Source organism: Sinocyclocheilus grahami, unplaced genomic scaffold, assembly GCF_001515645.1.
Source record: "Sinocyclocheilus grahami isolate Dianchi unplaced genomic scaffold, SAMN03320097.WGS_v1.1 scaffold1041.1, whole genome shotgun sequence".
NCBI classification, from domain to species: domain Eukaryota; kingdom Metazoa; phylum Chordata; class Actinopteri; order Cypriniformes; family Cyprinidae; genus Sinocyclocheilus; species Sinocyclocheilus grahami.
In genome coordinates this window covers 85,987-101,096 of record NW_015506220.1, presented here as the reverse complement: position 1 = coordinate 101,096, position 15,110 = coordinate 85,987, and the positions used below count along the sequence as shown (strand labels likewise).

General features: G+C 37.7%; 2 protein-coding genes across 3 annotated transcripts in view; one reads left to right on the top strand and one right to left on the bottom strand.

The window, feature by feature from the left end:
* Window positions 1-9,764, top strand: part of LOC107566020 (coiled-coil domain-containing protein 92-like) — a 99,497-nt gene extending 89,733 nt beyond the window's left edge. For both annotated transcript variants that reach the window (XM_016251373.1, XM_016251374.1), the window contains one exon: window positions 8,108-9,764. In XM_016251373.1, the coding sequence (XP_016106859.1) occupies window positions 8,108-8,979 (872 nt within the window). In that variant the 3' untranslated portion in view covers window positions 8,980-9,764. The remainder of the gene's footprint in view (window positions 1-8,107) is intronic.
* Window positions 9,765-10,747: 983 nt separating this feature from the next.
* Window positions 10,748-14,826, bottom strand: LOC107566022 (ctenidin-3-like). The gene is made up of 2 exons (XM_016251383.1): window positions 14,398-14,826; window positions 10,748-11,733 (listed from the first exon to the last, which is right to left on the bottom strand). Exon 2 carries the CDS (start codon window positions 11,720-11,722, stop codon window positions 11,195-11,197), a length of 528 nt encoding a protein of 175 aa, XP_016106869.1. The 5' UTR covers window positions 11,723-11,733; window positions 14,398-14,826; the 3' UTR covers window positions 10,748-11,194.
* Between the last annotated feature and the right edge of the window lie 284 nt (window positions 14,827-15,110).

Genomic DNA, 15,110 nt, shown 5'->3' with positions numbered 1-15,110 from the left:
GGACAACGTTGGATAGAGTAACGAGTCCCCGTGCCCAACAGCAAAAGCTCCTCTGACACCACTCAGGTAAGCTTAAGTCAGTGCCACCACAAGAGCAAAGCGACACCGCAAACGTCAGACTTCTGGTGATGTTTGAGCAGACCACCTGCTGCTCTCCTGCCACCTCTGTCTCCCAGCCTTGAGTGGCAGATGCGTGTCTGATTGTTCTGTGACGTCGCTCACTGTTGTCTATTGGATTGACAACAATGTTTGAAAGGGGGGATATATGGAGAGTTTGGACCAATCAGACACACAATTATTCATTACATATTTAATGAATAATCCAGCAAACCCCCTTACCCAAAAAATCTAACTGTGTTAGAGTTATGTGGACAACCCCTGAAGAGCAACTAACACCCCAAAAAGGCAGATTAGGCCTCTGGTTACCATGACAAACAATGACAAATCATCTGAAAACACTGGTTTTATTGTTCAAAGGAATGCGGAACTCTCACTCCATTTCCCCATATGAAAGACAAATAATGCACATAAAAATGGACTCTTCTCTTTTCATTCGTAGAAAACCTTCTATGAATGAACATCTCCAGAACATTGTGTCTATGATTATTACTTCCTTGTATATTGTTTTTTGTATTGTATACTGTTTTATGCATGCTAGTTAATGTAACCTCACCTATACCATGTTTGATATCTATGAATTCATATTTTGATGATCTAAATGAGACTGTATATATTACATCTTGATACCAATGCAAAATATTAGTTTTCTAAGAATCTTTAATAGTTTTTGCATCAGCACCCAATCCAGTTACGTATGCAAAATAACAAAGTCGTAAACTTTCCCTCCAATAGTTTCACCATTGGCTCACTGACCCCCTGGAGGTGTGACCTCAATAGAAGTTAAAAGGCCTCACATCAGTGACCCACCTCTCTCTTCTCTCTTCTTCGGTGCGCTTACCTCCTTGCCTCTCATACATTCCAGTCCGACCGTGACCCGCGGGGCCTCTCCCATGCCGGCAGGACATCAAAGCTGCAGCAAGCCATGTTGCCACTTTTCACTTGGGAGAGAACTCGCCCAATCACCACAGAGTCAGAGTAACATCTTTGGAGTTTATCAACGTGATCGCAATTCCAACACCACCAAACCTTCAAACCATCAAGACTTTCATCTGAGACTGCATCCGGACACTCGTTCAACGGCCAAGGCAATGCAAGTATCGTGCATTTAACTAAACAAAACAGAGGTTTAGTATAAGCTGTAGACCCCCTTATAGTGCTGATGGTTTCTGCTCAGGTGATTAACTGACTCATTTTCCATAACTGCATTCTCTGGTTTCTCTAACGGTTTAATTAATCAACTTGAACTCCCCTGTGTATGTATGTGTGAGTATGTGTATGTTTGTTAGACTAGTTTGTGTTAGTGTTTAGTTAATAAAACTTTTGTGTGAAAGTTACATGAGTTTCTGATTCTGTCACTGCTTGTGGATAATGTTCCTGTAACGATTCCTAATCTTGTTGCATGCTCTAATGCATTAGTACTGTAGAAAGTTATTTTCGTTATTATTAGTTGATGGTAATATTAATTATGCTACAGTTAGTACTGGCAGCTGATGTAAATAATTGTAATTAATTATAATTAATTGTAATTATTTATATGCATTTCCCTTTTGAGCTAATTTGCTACATTAAACTACATGTCCGTAACAGATAACTACACCACCGATTGCTGATCTACCGTGACACATGTGATATTATGTTAGTGTTTAGTTAATAAAACTTTTGTGTGAAAGTTACATGAGTTTCTGATTCTGTCACTGCTTGTGGATAATGTTCCTGTAACGATTCCTAATCTTGTTGCATGCTCTAATGCATTAGTACTGTAGAAAGTTATTTTCGTTATTATTAGTTGATGGTAATATTAATTATGCTACAGTTAGTACTGGCAGCTGATGTAAATAATTGTAATTAATTATAATTAATTGTAATTATTTATATGCATTTCCCTTTTGAGCTAATTTGCTACATTAAACTACATGTCCGTAACATAACTACACCACCGATTGCTGATCTACCGTGACACATGTGATATTAGCATTGTGAAGAATGAAGTATACTTTCAGTTTCACCTGTAAACACTCTCATACTGAAGCTGTCGCTTTGACCTCAGATGACTTTGCTGGAGTGTGTTTAGTGGATGTATTATGGCTGTCCAACTGGGTTTGTGTGTGAATTTGATGGTGACCTCATTATCTGGTGTGGCCATTGCTAAGTGGTAATGAAGCGGTCAGGGAAAGTGATAGAGTGAGTGTAAGTCATTCTCCAAAATGAGCTCATTCTGCATGTCAATTTTAATAATTAGAGAGATCACATAGAACTGAGACCCTTGTTATCTCAAACGAAGTGTACCGGATGACTTTAATATGAGAATCTGACATTAAATGAACAAAACACAAAGTTTTGCTATACATTTGTTTTGTTTTGCTTTGCTTAGTTTTATTTGTTAATGCTACTCTACCTTTATATGCCATTTTGTCTATTGTGGTTTAATTTGATTTGTTTTGCACTAATTTAAATTTGCACCATTTTTCTGATTAATTGGAGTAAATTTTCTGATTTTTGTGAAATGTGCTTAATCTTTTGTTAAATTTGTGATTCTATAATTTTACTCTATATACTACTGTATACATGGCCGGACTTACCATTGGGCTTGAATGGGCTGCAGCCCAGGGGCCCCGCCTTAACCCGTTTACATTTGTTCAGTTATGTGCCAGTCAGAAATTATTAGCTGCATTTCAACTGCGCACACGGGCCAGCCGGGGCTAACAGCTTCCAACTACGACCTTCGAAGCCATAATCAAACAGCATAAACTGGAATTTATGATTTTTTTCACATAGAAAAAGGACACACGTATTAAATCATGTCTGCGCTGCGCCAAATCGGCGATTAATTTGTGATCACATGGCTACTTTAAATGGTTCAATTAAGCCTTTAGCCCAAAGAGCGCACATTTAGAAAGATAATGAAACATTTTCACATGTTCACGCCTCAGTTCTTGACAGAGGATGATTCTATATTATATTAATGTTCTACTAAATTAATCTGAAGAGTTTTGAGCGCTCTCTCTCCCGTCCAAAGACTATAGAATACCCTAATATCTTACTGAGACTTTGTCCCGTCTCACTACCTCCACACAAAGTGGAGCAGAAAATTTCATCAAAACGATAAAAAAAATAAAAAACAATTTACAGGGTTCGTATGGTCATGAAAACCTCAGAAAGCTTTGGAAAAGTCGTGGAAATTTATTTTACAAATCTCTATATAACAGAATATATGTTTAATCATGTCCTGAATCTCGGTGCGGGATTGCGCATTTTGGTTTTACTCAATCCCGCAGGTTTCGCACATTTGGAAAATGCCCGCAAACATGTATTTAATATACAATGTAGGTTAGATGAGTTAAAAAAAATTCACACAGAATATCAGATTAAGTCAGTCATTTGAAAACAGCGTGAGTGGTTCAGCTGTACCGCGTCTTCTCTCACTCTCTCAAAGTTGCATCATCACAAAAGTTTATCATTTGCACGTCTTTTTAAGTCTTTTTAAACCATTCGGTACTCACGTTCTCCAAACTAGTTTTCTGGGCGCTCACGGTCACATCCAAAGCGCACGCACATGAAGCTGCCTCGCAAACACCTCAAGAAAAAGTTATTGTTTTCATTGTTTCTGACTCAAGTAACCTTGCATTTTAATAAATAATGTTACATAAAGACAGTTAAACGGTCAGTATAAATGAACAAGTGACTAGCAATGCAATAGCACAAGGATACAAATGAAACAAACTGTGTTTTAACTTTTTCAGGTAGGCTATAGCCTAAAACTAACAGTAGCTGCTACTGTTCAGGAACAAAATACTATGATGTATAAAGTCATAAATATAGATTATATTTATATATTATTCCATATTAAATATGAAAATGTTATAAAAAATTTTTTTGTCAAAAGCAGATTTTAGCAGAGGGATTTTTTTCTTTTGTTCTTTAACACAGACTGACAAGACAGCAGGTATACTAAAAGCTGCTGTCACTTTCATACCAAATGTTAACAATGTTAATTCATTATTGGTTATTGTTAATTAATGTTAACAAAAGACAAAATCACTCATTGCTCTTGACTGAATAATTTTTGTAACTTTAATTTTAAGAATTAATCTGTTGTTTAATTTACAGTGAATTTACTGTTTTTAATTTACAGTTTATTCCATTTCCGCAGCATCTCTGTACCTGAATGTTTTCCACCAAAACTGTTTCTAAAATGAAATTCAGGTCCTGAGTTTAATTTAATATACTGGCTAAGCAAATTACAATATACTTAATATTCTGGCATTCAGTTATGTGATTATGTAACTTATGTTCTCTGCATGAAGTAACGTCTGGCACAGTCGCAGCCTGTGCTTATTAGAAAGCAAACAACTAACTATTATTATTAGCACTAATAATCATTAATTTTCCAAACATTTGTGTGAAATAATGGAGCATTAGGTAATGAATATTGCCTTAGAAGTCATTGAAATTTATTGGTTGAACGAACCCTACATTTAATTCGTGAATGCCTACGATATAAGAGTTAGCCTATCATACAAACTAGAGTCCTGTTTTTCCAAATATCTGCACGATCGCAAATTTTACAATAAACAACAAGTTACTGAGTAACTTTCAGACACAGACAGATCAACACAGTGTTTTGTTTCTCAGCATTATACGGACCAGTAAATGGTTCAAACAGGCTATTAGTACAGTCATTTGCTAAGTTAAATGAATTAGCATTTTAAACGAATCGGTTGATTTAAGGATTCAACTTGCTCATTAAGACAGTCACTTGCTGCCACCTACTGGCGGTTGTAGTTTCATATTTTAAAAAGTAGCTCATTATTTCATTTTTGCAATCATTTAATATTTCTACATTAAAATGTTGTATTTAAATTTAACATAACTTATGTAAAATCCATCTATGGAATTTGTTTATAATGATTTCATTTGATTGTTAATAGCCAACATGTTTTTTATTCAGATTGAATTTATTACATTTAAGAATCTGACATAAAATGACAATACATTTTCATAATAATACATCTCTTTGTTTTTTTCTGCTCAGTGTTATTTCAGGGTTTTGATCTCTCAACTATCCTGTTTATTGTATTATAGTGACTATTTAATATTACATCTAAACTTTGACTAGGCTAGACATGTTGCCTATTAATTGTATACAGTATATGAACCTGAAAGCATATTTTAATTTTTGTGTATTTTGTGTTATTCCGTAATAATGTTCTAGTTGAGGGCATTTGTAGTATAGGTATAGGGCCCAAACATAACCTCAAGCCCAGGGGCCCCCTGCCCCGTAAGTCCTGCCCTGACTGTATACTATACTGGTTTTTATTTTATTATTTTATTTATTTATTTTGCAGTTATAATTGTTTACTTTTTTGTCATGCAGTGAAGTATGATAAATTTAACCTGAGAGAAAGCAAGAAAGTAAGAAAGAGAGAAAAATCTTCTTTCACTTGCCATTGTTTAGGCTGTTGCAAAGCTGGAGGTCAATAAAGAGGGATGTTGCTATTCCCACAACCTTCACATCCATTAGCAGTGTAATGGGAGATAGGATCTCTGTCTCTGTGTGTCTGCCCTTCATTCCCACTTCTTATGAGTGTGTGGAGTCTCTCTACAAGGTGCCTGTCTCAGCCCCACCCTGTTTGGCTGCTAAATGCATGTCTTTAACAATCTTAGACATTTATAAGACTGACATAACCTATGTACATTTTTTAAATGATGCAGTGATTTTCAATAAGATGCTTCAGAATGATTTGTTTTTACAATGTGTTTATCCAGCTAAATTCATGGAGAAATCAATAATTTAACCTGAGAGAAAGCAAGAAAGTAAGAAAGAGAGAAAAATCTTCTTTCACTTGCCATTGTTTAGGCTGTTGCAAAGCTGGAGGTCAATAAAGAGGGATGTTGCTATTCCCACAACCTTCACATCCATTAGCAGTGTAATGGGAGATAGGATCTCTGTCTCTGTGTGTCTGCCCTTCATTCCCACTTCTTATGAGTGTGTGGAGTCTCTCTACAAGGTGCCTGTCTCAGCCCCACCCTGTTTGGCTGCTAAATGCATGTCTTTAACAGTCTTAGACATTTATAAGACTGACATAACCTATGTACATTTTTTAAATGATGCAGTGATTTTCAATAAGATGCTTCAGAATGATTTGTTTTTACAATGTGTTTATCCAGCTAAATTCATGGAGAAATCCGGGTGGTGTGTTTGGGATCATTGTCATGCTGAAAGACCCAGCCACGTTTCATCTTCAGTGCCCTTGCTGATGGAAGGAGGTTTTCACTCAAAATCTCACGATATATGGCCCCATTCATTCTTTCGTTTACACGGATCAGTCGTTCTGGTCCCTTTGCAGAAAAACAGCCCCAAAGCATGATGTTTCCACCCCCATGCTTCACAGTAGGTATGGTGTTCTTTGGATGCAACTCAGCATTCTTTCTCCTCCAAACACGACAAGTTGAGTTTTTACCATAAAGTTTTATTTTGGTTTCATCTGACCATATGACATTCTCCCAATCTTCTTCTGGATCATCCAAATGCTCTCTAGCAAACTTCAGACGGGCCTGGACATGTACTGGCTTAAGCAGGGGGACATGTCTGGCACTGCAGGATTTGAGTCCCTGGCGGTGCAGTGTGTTACTGATGGTAGCCTTTGTTACTTTGGTCCCAGCTCTCTGCAGGTCATTCACTAGGTCCCCCCGTGTGGTTGTGGGATTTTTGCTCACAGTTCTTGTGATCATTTTGACCCCACGGGGTGAGATCTTGCGTGGAGCCCCATATCGAGGGAGATTATCAGTGGTCTTGTATGTCTTCCATTTTCTAATAATTGCTCCCACAGTTGATTTCTTCACACCAAGCTGCTTACCTATTGCAGATTCAGTCTTCCCATCCTGGTGCAGGTCTACAGTTTTGTTTCTGGTGTCCTTTGACAGCTCTTTGGTCTTGGCCATGGTGGAGTTTGGAGTGTGACTGTTTGAGGTTGTGGACAGGTGTCTTTTATACTGATAACAAGTTCAAACAGATGCCATTAATACAGGTAACGAGTGGAGGACAGAGGAGCCTCTTAAAGAAGAAGTTACAGGTCTGTGAGAGCCAGAAATCTTGCTTGTTTGTAGGTGACCAAATACTTATTTTACCGAGGAATTTACCAATTAATTCTTTAAAAATCCTACAATGTGATTTTCTGGATTTTTTTTTCTCATTTTGTCTCTCATAGTTGAGGTATACCTATGATGAAAATTACAGGCCTCTCTCATCTTTTTAAGTGGGAGAACTTGCACAATTGGTGGCTGACTAAATACTTTTTTGCCCCACTGTATCTATGCTGAGCTAAGGTAAATGAGTTTTTGTCATAATACAACAAATGCTGTTTGTCAAAAACTTAACATCAGATCTTAAGGGAGGAGTGTTCCTGTGTAGGAAAAGGGTTTGATGTTTCATAGCCATTAGTTCTGCAGAGGTCATTGGTTTATTGATATCTGCTTCACAGTTCACTACTGCCCAGGCTAATATTTCAGTCAGTTTGCATAATCTCTTTTTTTAAACATATTATTATTATTACAGACATTGAATTTAACACAATAGCTTTATTTCTAAACCTAGCGAATAGCTTCTCTTCTTAGATAGACAGCTGACTTCTAAGCAAGCATAATGATCATCACAGAATCATCACTCACATGTGATCAATTTTAAAACATGCCTAATCTTAAAATGCTGACGATATAGGTGGAATAGAGCAGGGCTCTTCAACTCCAGTCCTGGAAGGCCAGTGTCCTGCAGACATTAGTACAATCCCAGTTTAACCCACCTATCTAATTTTCAGGTCATTCTGAACACCTTTATTAGTTCATTCAGATGTGTTTAGTTTGGATTAGAGCTAAACTCAGCAGGACACTGGCCCTCCAGGATTGGAGTTGAAGAGCCCTGAAATGGAGTGTATATTTGTGCGTAGCATCCTTTTTAAATGTTTGTATCTTACGTCTTGTTCTCTCTCAGATGATGGTGAGGCTCGCTGCAGAGAGCTGCATCAGCGCTGTGAGGAGCTGGAGTCTCAGCTGAAGGCTAAAGAGCTGGAAAACACGGAGCTCCTGCGAGATCTGGAGCAGAAGAACGCCATGATCTCGGTGTTGGAGAACACCATCCGTGAGCGAGAGAAGAAGTACCTGGATGAACTAAAGTTGAAGAGCCATAAGTTGGCTGTGCTGTCTGGAGAGCTGGAGCAGAGAGCCAGCGCCATTGCCTACCTCACCTCCCAGCTCCACGCTACCAAAAAACGCCTTCTCGCTGGGGGCGCGGCGAGTATAAGCCCCTCCGTCAGCCCCGTCAGCTCTTTGAAACCCACCCCTCCTCCCGTTCCTGCTGCGTCGGGAAACGACAAAGACGTCCAGCAACCCGAGACCCCTCGCAGGCGCATGCGCAAAAGTCTTTCGCAGCCGCTGCACTCTGAATACACAGAGCTGTACCGGTTGGGCGCCGCAGATGGCCGCAGGGTGGTACTGAGGGATTCGGTAGATGCCATGCCAGATCCCACACCATTCCTGCAAGCCAGAGAGCCCGCGGCCCCCGTAGAGTCTCAGCCGGTGCTGCGGGAACGCCCCTCTGTAATCCCACCCATTTCTTCTTCAGCCACACCCCCTGGATCATTAAGCCCCGCCCACACCCCAGTGCCCCCGGGTCCCAGGAATAGCCCAGCACAGGAGGGACCCCATGCCCGTGCTAACGTGCATATAGGAGTGGCGCATCGGATCCACCGTTCGCCCTCAGCAGGTGGAGGTGCAGCCCGAAAACAGGCGGAAGTGGAGACCCTCGCGGTGGACCATGGGGAGCAGGTGGTTCGCAAACGCTCAGGTGCAGACAGAACTGTTTAAGACTGACAAATGGCATCTTAAAATAGATAGTATATAAATATAGACGTATTAAAACCAATGCAGTATATGCAGAAATCTTCATGACTGTGAAAACACACAAACATGGATACAGATGCTCAAATCATCAACATATCACAAACAACCTAGTCAATAAACGCATAAAACACAAACACACACTACAGATTTAAACAACTTACAAACACAATAGCACAGCACAACCCTGGGATATGCTGAACAACACACACTGGCGAGTGATTTAGGCAAAGACTGTGTTTGTGAGTGTCAGAGAATATGTGTGTGTTTTAAAGGGAAAGATGGAAAGTCTAAGGATGGCAGCGAGAGCTTCTGTATGTCCTGCTGCTTTTTATGCAACACTGTATAAACTAAAATAAGATGTAAAAGACTTTTGTTCATGGTCATTTGAATAACTACTTTGTCTCACGTCGGTTGAGAAGAACTGTGAGCATGCCAAATGTTTGTTTTTCTTTCCCATTTGAATTTCAGCATCTTCTTTACGCTTACTGTTCTTCTCGTCATTGATGTCCCGCTCCGTTTGACTCAAGGTGCAAACACACACTCATATATTGCCAAATCTCATCATTGCCTGCTGATTTAATGTTCTAATGCATATTCATATATACTCATATTTATTCATGAGCACTGCAGTAGTACTGGATTCTCCACTCTCCTTCAACTCTCCTTCCCCTTTCATTCACATATCTACAGGCTAATGTGAACAATCCTGCTTTTCCTTATTAAAGACCTACAGAAATCAAAGGTCTCAAAGAGGTCACTTCAGTTTATAGTCATGTTTTGCTTGCTTTTATTAATAACATTCAACATATACAGTATATATATATAAAATAAGTTAAAGATGTGTTATACATTGTTTAAGATGGAGCTACAATAATATATCGGGGAAGGAAATTCCTCCTGCCTACTTCTAAACAGAATTTAAGTGCTCTTTGTTAGGGTTATTTTGCATGTAAATCTCCAAAAGGCTGTCAATATCAAGTCCACATCAGAAAATGCTGTCTATTTTTAGGACCAAAGTAATAATTCATTTAATACCGTCACAATCCCAGTTGATTTCTGACTAAATCAAACCACATTTACCCACATTATCACTCACACAGAATGAAAAAGGACAAAACGACAAGTATTTTAGGAAGTATATTTATTTCATATTAGCAGTACAAAGATAAACATACTGATAAACAGATCTAAGGTGTACAAGCAAAAGCAATGGAATCGTTTTGGTTTAAGACAATCAGCTGCTTGTTAAAGAGCTCGGGGAAGTGAGGGAGAGCGCCCGAGTCCTTTAACAAGATTTGCCCTGGACTCAACACACTTCGTCAAGCTTATTATGGTTTAATGTGATTTTGCCATAAGCCTTGTTTTATTTTGAATGTTCGCTGACGTAAATGGCAGGAACAAACGGATTAAATCATTGAGAAGGTTGAAACAGCTCAGTAGAGAAAATAAAGTATATATATATATATATATATATATACACACATACACATACATGATGCTCTGCAAATCTCTTTAGATGATAAATGCTCTTCATCATATATTTTAAATGATACAAAATTATTCAGATTAACTAAATCGTGAAAAAAATCTACATTATTCATTCATAAAAACCATCAATCTGGGAAAACAAAATGACAGGCTTCTGACTCAGGCATATGCTCATCATAACGCTCGCTTCAGAGCTCTCTGCAAATCTCTTTAGATGATAAATGCTCTTCATCATATATTTTAAATGATACAAAATTCCATTATTCAGATTAACTAAATCGTGAAAAAAATCTACATTATTCATTCATAAAAACCATCAATCTGGGAAAACAAAATGACAGGCTTCTGACTCAGGCATATGCTCATCATAACGCTCGCTTCAGAGCTAAAAAAAAAACAAACAAACACTGAGGAAACATTGGAAACAGAACTTGCTCAAAACGCCAATCAAGCAAATGTAACCTTATTTTCTGCTGTCAATTTAACAAAACTTTGGCAGAGATCATGCACAGAGGCCTCAGGTGTAATGAAACCCTTTATAGTGGTTTAATTGCTTTTCATTTTACTCCCATGGTTTTATTGCTGCATCTGTCACACATTTTTTATTTTGTTAGATTATTTTTGTATCGAAAGAAGTGACAGATTCAAGAAAGTGCCCAAGACTGACCCATGCCAAGTGCCAAAGTGTCCTTTATGACAGAACGTACCCAAGTAAGAATGACATCACGAGTCCAAAAACTGTCACACAGCTATAAATAGGTCCAGAACTGGCAGCATCTGTGTAATAATCCACATCTGTCTCGTTGTGAACATGATCTCCTGAATGCTCACCACCATGTCCTTCGTGTCCGTGCCCATGCCCATACCCCGCACCGTAGCCTCCATATCCTCCATACCCATGCCCGTACCCATATCCAGGTCGGGCCATGGAGCTCAAGCCGTGTCCGACCAGCATTCCCCCTAGAGCTCCGGCGGCGGCCGCCCCTGCTACCTTCCCAGCACTGTGTCCCGAGGAGCCTCCAGTATGGACTGGTGGGGCACGGTAATGTCCACCGCCTCCTCCCCACCCCGTGCGACCAGAGCTGCTTCCGCCCCATCCTCCACCTCGGCCTCCCCCACGGCCAAAGCCCCCGCCCCGACGTGACTGGACCGCAGGAAACATCACAGTCAGAAGTAGCAGGCAGTTCATCAACATGATGATTTTATATTGGGAGAACATCCTGGAAGATGCTGTGAAAACACAAGATCAGAGGTTGACTGAATCCACGTGTACTGTGTAGTCTGGTAACAAAGGCTGTGCATGTAAACTCTCTGAAAGCAAAGAGCTAAACATAGCCCAAAAAACCAATCAGTCTTTGACTCATCGGTCCCAATGAGATCTGTCTGATTAATGGACACAGAGGACAAGGTGTTAGAAAGATAGAGATAGAGAAAGCCAATAATGTCAAGAAAGAGAAATTAGAGAGGTCTTATTTTATAAAATGTCTATAGGCTCTTATCTGAAAAAAGCAGCTATCTATCATGTATTCCTGTAAGAAAAAATAACCTTAAGGAAAAAAATAAATAATGCAAGATATATTCTGTAAAAATAGTTTTCAGAGGATATCGCTTTTTTTTTTTTTTAAGAACCCTGTTGGTTATTGGCTGTTTAAGCATACGTTTAATACATTCGAGAGACAATTTTGTTTTTAAAACAAGGGGAAGAAATAATTCAAGATATATCCTCTAAAAACATCTTTTAAGAGTCTTACCTCTTTTTAAGGATGTTTATATGTAATCTGTTTTCATAGTAAAAAAAACCTGCAATGTCCTTTGAGAAAAAAAATGACAAAGTCTTTCTTCAGAGGCCATAGAAATACAACCGTGCCCATGCAGTGACTAAATGTTTCCAGTATGACATCATCATCAGGGGCCGGTTGCATAAACTGCTTAGGTCTTAAAAAGTTAGCCATCTAATTAGTTTTCTTCTAGACTGGTCATAACTGTTTAAAGTCAGAAACGTGAGACTGATTAACTCTTGGCTAACTGCTAGTTGGTCAAACTAGTTCTTAAGACAGAATTTTAACATAGTGTTTCTGCAATTGGCCCCAGTATCTATATTTATACACATACACACTACCGGTCAAAAAATGTGGAATATTTAGGAATCTTTTATGTTTCTGAAAGTCTCTTTGCTCACAAAGACTGCATTTATTTGATGAAAAATAGAGTCATAACAGGAACATTGTGAAATACTATTACAATTTAACAGAACTTTTGGTAACACTTTACAATAAGGTTCCATTTGTTAACATTAGTTTAGTACATTAACAATGATAAATACTTTTTTACATTTATTAATCTTAGTTTTTAAGGATGTTTATATGTAATCTTTTTTCATAGTAAAAAAGTACAAAAACCTTCCCAGCATTTTAAAACCTTAAAAATGCCATCATTAAAATCAAAAGTTGTATCTATTAATACTGGTGAGCAAAAAAGATTTATTTCAAAAATATGAAAAAAATTCTTAATTATTCCAAAATTTGATTTGGTAAAATTTGGTGGTGTGTGTGTGTGTGTATGTATGTATAAAGTAATTTTAAAATGTGTATTTATTTATTTGGAAAAAAAAAAAAAACCTGACAAGGACATTAGGACAATTTTTTTCATTTGACTCATTTGCTGCTTGATGACAACGTAACACATAGATCTCTATGCATGTTATGATCTAGAGTAAGACAATGAATTGAGCAGTACATGATCTTTTCAGAAACGAGGCCGCCAGTCTGGCAGCTTTAGGAAAGTAATCTGGTAGTTCAGTGTCTGGTTATCTTTCAAGAATATTCTCACCCCTGCACAATTCAATCCAATGCAACACATAAAGGCGATGTTCATTTTAAAATCATTCAATTATGAGGTAACCTTTACCGCATGTTGACTATCACTCTAATTCATATTACATATAAAAGTATTAGTTCTGATGAACAGTAATGCAGCATTCAACACAGGAATATCCCACATTGCGTGGAATATTTAGGAATCTTTTATGTTTCTGAAAGTCTCTTTGCTCACAAAGACTGCATTTATTTGATGAAAAATAGAGTCATAACAGGAACATTGTGAAATACTATTACAATTTAACAGAACTTTTGGTAACACTTTACAGTAAGGTTCCATTTGTTAACATTAGTTTAGTACATTAACTAACAATGATAAATACTTTTTTACATTTATTAATCTTAGTTTTTAAGGATGTTTATATGTAATCTTTTTTCATAGTAAAAAAGTACAAAAACCTTCCCAGAATTTTAAAACCTTAAAAATGCCATCATTAAAATCAAAAGTTGTATCTATTAATACTGGTGAGCAAAAAATTTGATTTGGTAAAATTTGGTGGTGTGTGTGTGTGTGTATGTATAAAGTAATTTTAAAATGTGTATTTATTTATTTGGAAAACAAAAAAAAACAAAAAAAACCTGACAAGGACATTAGGACAATTTTTTTCATTTGACTCATTTGCTGCTTGATGACAACGTAACACATAGATCTCTATGCATGTTATGATCTAGAGTAAGACAATGAATTGAGCAGTACATGATCTTTTCAGAAACGAGGCCGCCAGTCTGGCAGCTTTAGGAAAGTAATCTGGTAGTTCAGTGTCTGGTTATCTTTCAAGAATATTCTCACCCCTGCACAATTCAATCCCAATGCAACACATAAAGGCAATGTTCATTTTAAAATCATTCAATTATGAGGTAACCTTTACCGCATGTTGACTATCACTCTAATTCATATTACATATAAAAGTATTAGTTCTGATGAACAGTAATGCAGCATTCAACACAGGAATATCACACATTGGTATGTAATTCTCCACTAAAATATGGTTAAAATGAAGAGGATGCACTGACTTACGTTGAACAGGTATCTGGATGAAATGTATTTTGGAAGGTTCAGGATGACCGTCCAAGTGTTGTCCTCCTCTCTTGTCTGCTGTGCTTGAATAGATGAGAGTACAAGACAGAACTCGCACAAGTACGCGTACACAGTGGCATTAACCGACTGCGGCTCATTCTGATTGGTTGAGTGAATGAACCTACGTCGGTCCGTCTCACCGGCATAGGATCAGAATATCGCTCTAATCCATCTACAGGATTAAGACGGTCTATGGATTTGGCAAACGTCTTTAGGCCCAGGGGTCATACTGTGGGGTCGGTCATGTGGTGATTGTATCTCTCCATGAGCTCAGAGATGGTGGTTAGGTAACCCTGAGATGACCTGCAGTCACATCATGTGGAAGACTGATAGTGCTGACATGCACGCAATGACTTTCTTTGCTGGTAGATTGTGCATGCTGAAAAAAATCTTGCTCAGTAAAAGAAAAACAATGGACCCTTTTACATATGTACTGTGGTTCTCAGAAGCAATTATATTGTTAGGTAAACATCTATAGTGGTGAATGGAATCAACAAAAATGTGTCAAAAGCAAAATATATGTGTTAAAGTATATATATATATATATATGCCTTGCTGAAAAAAAAAAATATATGTGTATATATATATATATATATATATATATATATATATATATATATAATATATATATATATAAACTTTGCTAGATTTAT

Excerpts from the sequence above, each read along its gene's own strand:
- LOC107566022 (XM_016251383.1), bottom strand. The coding sequence starts at position 11,722 with ATGTTCTCCCAATATAAAATCATCATGTTGATGAACTGCCTGCTACTT.